Genomic DNA, 2,798 nt, shown 5'->3' with positions numbered 1-2,798 from the left:
CCCCCCCCCCCCCCCCATAGTGCTTTGGTCTATGTTGCCAATGTATATATATGTTATGTCTTGTCTGTCCTAATGTTGTTTTAAATAGCATGTCATGTGATTTCCGCTGCAACATAATTTCGCCATGGGACGATAAACATGAACGAACGAATCATGCAATTGGAAATGTAAAATTTCAACCCAAAAGGAATACTTGCAACTAATGGTGGTGGTAAATATTTATTAACAAGGACACGTTACACACTGGACCTTTAAAATGCAACACACTGAGTGTTTCCTGCAGGTAAGTTAGCCAGCCAATCCCCAGCATCATTAGTTCTTGATACCTGCGTGCTTATTGGCTCGTTGGCGCTGATTAGATTTACTTATTAGGTTTTTAAATTTGGTATCAATACTCGATAGTGTTGAAGTACATAGTCAATGCCAAAAAGTATGAAAGGTCAGTACACAACCCCTTAGTGGTGTGAATAGTTAGGTTTTTATACATTTAAGGGATGTGCAAGTCGGGCTGGACAATGTGGAAAAATATCAAATATCACAATATTTTTGACAGATACTTCAATATCGATACCACCACGATATAGTAGCGTTGACTATTGGTGCTTTCACAACATGTTTACAGAATGAGATTTTTGATAAATAATCACCAGTAATGTGGATATAACGACTACGTGGGTAAAGGATAATAATAGTTGCAGTCTGGTAAGTCCAGAAAATGGCATCACTTTACTGTAATGCAGCTTTTAGAAGCAGGAAAAATCACTTATGTCATATTATATTACGATATACAAGATCCAAGACGATATCTAGTCTCATATCACGATATAATACCGACATATTGCCCAGGGCTACGTGCAAGGGCTAATCTAAACAGGTGACATGTCCCCTTATGAATAACTCTTTCAAATGCTTTGTTATGTATAGGACTCAGTTTATATGAGGCTGCATTTAACAGCGTGTTTGTCTAGAGCTACTGTACGAGCTAAACCACCTTATTTAATGACATTTTCTGAGGATAAAATGTTATTTTTCCATTGGAGAGTTTTACCTACCAGCACATTCTGAGCGGGCGATGGACTGAATCTGCAGAGTGTTTGGGGTTTTCAACAGGCTGTGAAGAGTCCTCACTATACCTGCAGATAGAGAGATAGAGAGGTCACCTTGCAGTCACGCTTGAATGGAAAGTGTTCATCATTTGCAGTTTTGGGGAAGACATGACATGAAAACACAACACTTGGCTTGAAAAAGCTTAACGTGGTTTCTTATACCTAAACAACGATCAATTATCACCATATTTCTCTGACATATTGCTCCTCGTAACCAGTGAAAACTGTCAAAAAACATTACCCAAATTCCTATTATTATGGACGTACAGCTGACATTAAGCGTGTCTGCTAAGGGAAAACCTAACTGAATGTAGCTCTGCTTAATGTCAGCTTGCAACCACAAAAACGGGACTTTGGGTGAGATTTTTTGATAGTTTTCATTGGTTATGAGGAGCAATATGTGAGAGAAATATGGTAATAATTGATCGATGTTTAGGTACATAAAACCACGTTAAGCTCTTTCTTACCAGGCTCTGTGGAGCAGAAACGCTTAATGTCAGCTAGCGTCCTCAATAAGGGGACTTTGGGTCCGATGTTTTGATAGTTTTCACTGGTTATGAGGAGCAATATGTGAGAGAAATAAGGTGGTAATTGATGGATGTTTAGGTACATTAAAACCACGTTAAGCCTTTTCCTCGCCATAGACACCAATGAAAGAAGAAATAGAGAGATAGCTTCTATAATAGTTGGATTTCAGTTCAGTTGTTTTTTTGTCAGGCTTAAGTGTGCATGACAAGATATGGCCATGGTGCATATGGTGATGATTGATTGTTGTTTAGGTTCATTGAACACAAGTCTTACCGATCCTGCCATTGTGCTTGCAGAGCACCTTTTTATCCAGCAGTCTGTGTGCACTCAGGTCTTTGTTGCACTCTTCTTCCTCGGCGTCCATGTTCCGCCTCCTGCTGACAGAAGAGGCACGAAAGCCCGGCCCGTCATCTTTGGCAAGCCGAGAAACACTTCAGCTCCATCGGACGCACATCGCTTCAGACACGGCTGCCCAACCAACCAGCTAAGCTAAGCTAGGCTAGGCTAAGCTAAGCTAACATTAGCATTAGCTCACTCACTGTGTGTGAGTCATGTTGTTATTGTTGGTTATTTCTGCCCCGAGGGGGGGGAAGCATGACCGCAACAAACCAAAGCATCCACACTGGAGGACATGGCTAACATGACGACTTAAGTGGTTATAACATTATCTGTAAAAAAAAAAAAGCGTTAGCGAGCTAGCTAAGCTAACTAACCGCCGGTGGTTAGCATAACGGACGTTCCTCGCGGTCCTCTGCGGGTACGGCAGCTCATTGCCGTCCCAACCGCATTTTGTGTTCCGTGAAGCCGCTACAGGCTACACAACACCGGCTAACGTCGGTGACAAACTCCACAAATGTGGCAATTTCATGCGGAGCTCTGGTGACTAGCTGTTAGCTAGCTGGCTAGCTACCGAACCGCTTCACCAGCCCAGCCGCGGCATCACCACCGTGAGCGGACCAGAGTGGAGATAATCCCTGAAACTAGTCTTCCAGGTTCCGTTAAACCTCATTACAGTCTCAGAATCAAACAGTACAGGTAATATGTTATTGTAAAAATAGTTGAAGGTTAGGGAAGTAGTTAGGGATTGTAAAGGAGAGCAGTATTTATACGCGTCTTGGAAAGGAAAACTACCTAGAAGGCAAAACTCGGCGCATAACGCTCTAA

The 2,798-nt window shown here is 42.1% G+C and overlaps 1 protein-coding gene across 1 annotated transcript in view; it reads right to left on the bottom strand.

Annotated features, from left to right (window-relative positions):
* Nucleotides 1-2,798, bottom strand: part of LOC117949743 — an 8,024-nt gene extending 5,226 nt beyond the window's left edge. Inside the window, exons 1-2 of the mRNA XM_034880277.1 lie at nucleotides 1,908-2,798; nucleotides 1,053-1,133 (exon numbers count right to left, since the gene is read on the bottom strand). Coding sequence (XP_034736168.1) covers nucleotides 1,053-1,133; nucleotides 1,908-1,998 — 172 coding nt within the window. The 5' untranslated portion in view covers nucleotides 1,999-2,798. The remainder of the gene's footprint in view (nucleotides 1-1,052; nucleotides 1,134-1,907) is intronic.

This window comes from Etheostoma cragini, chromosome 8 (genome assembly GCF_013103735.1).
Source record: "Etheostoma cragini isolate CJK2018 chromosome 8, CSU_Ecrag_1.0, whole genome shotgun sequence".
In the NCBI taxonomy this organism is placed as follows: Eukaryota; Metazoa; Chordata; class Actinopteri; order Perciformes; family Percidae; genus Etheostoma; species Etheostoma cragini.
This window is presented reverse-complemented; position numbering and strand designations above follow the sequence as displayed.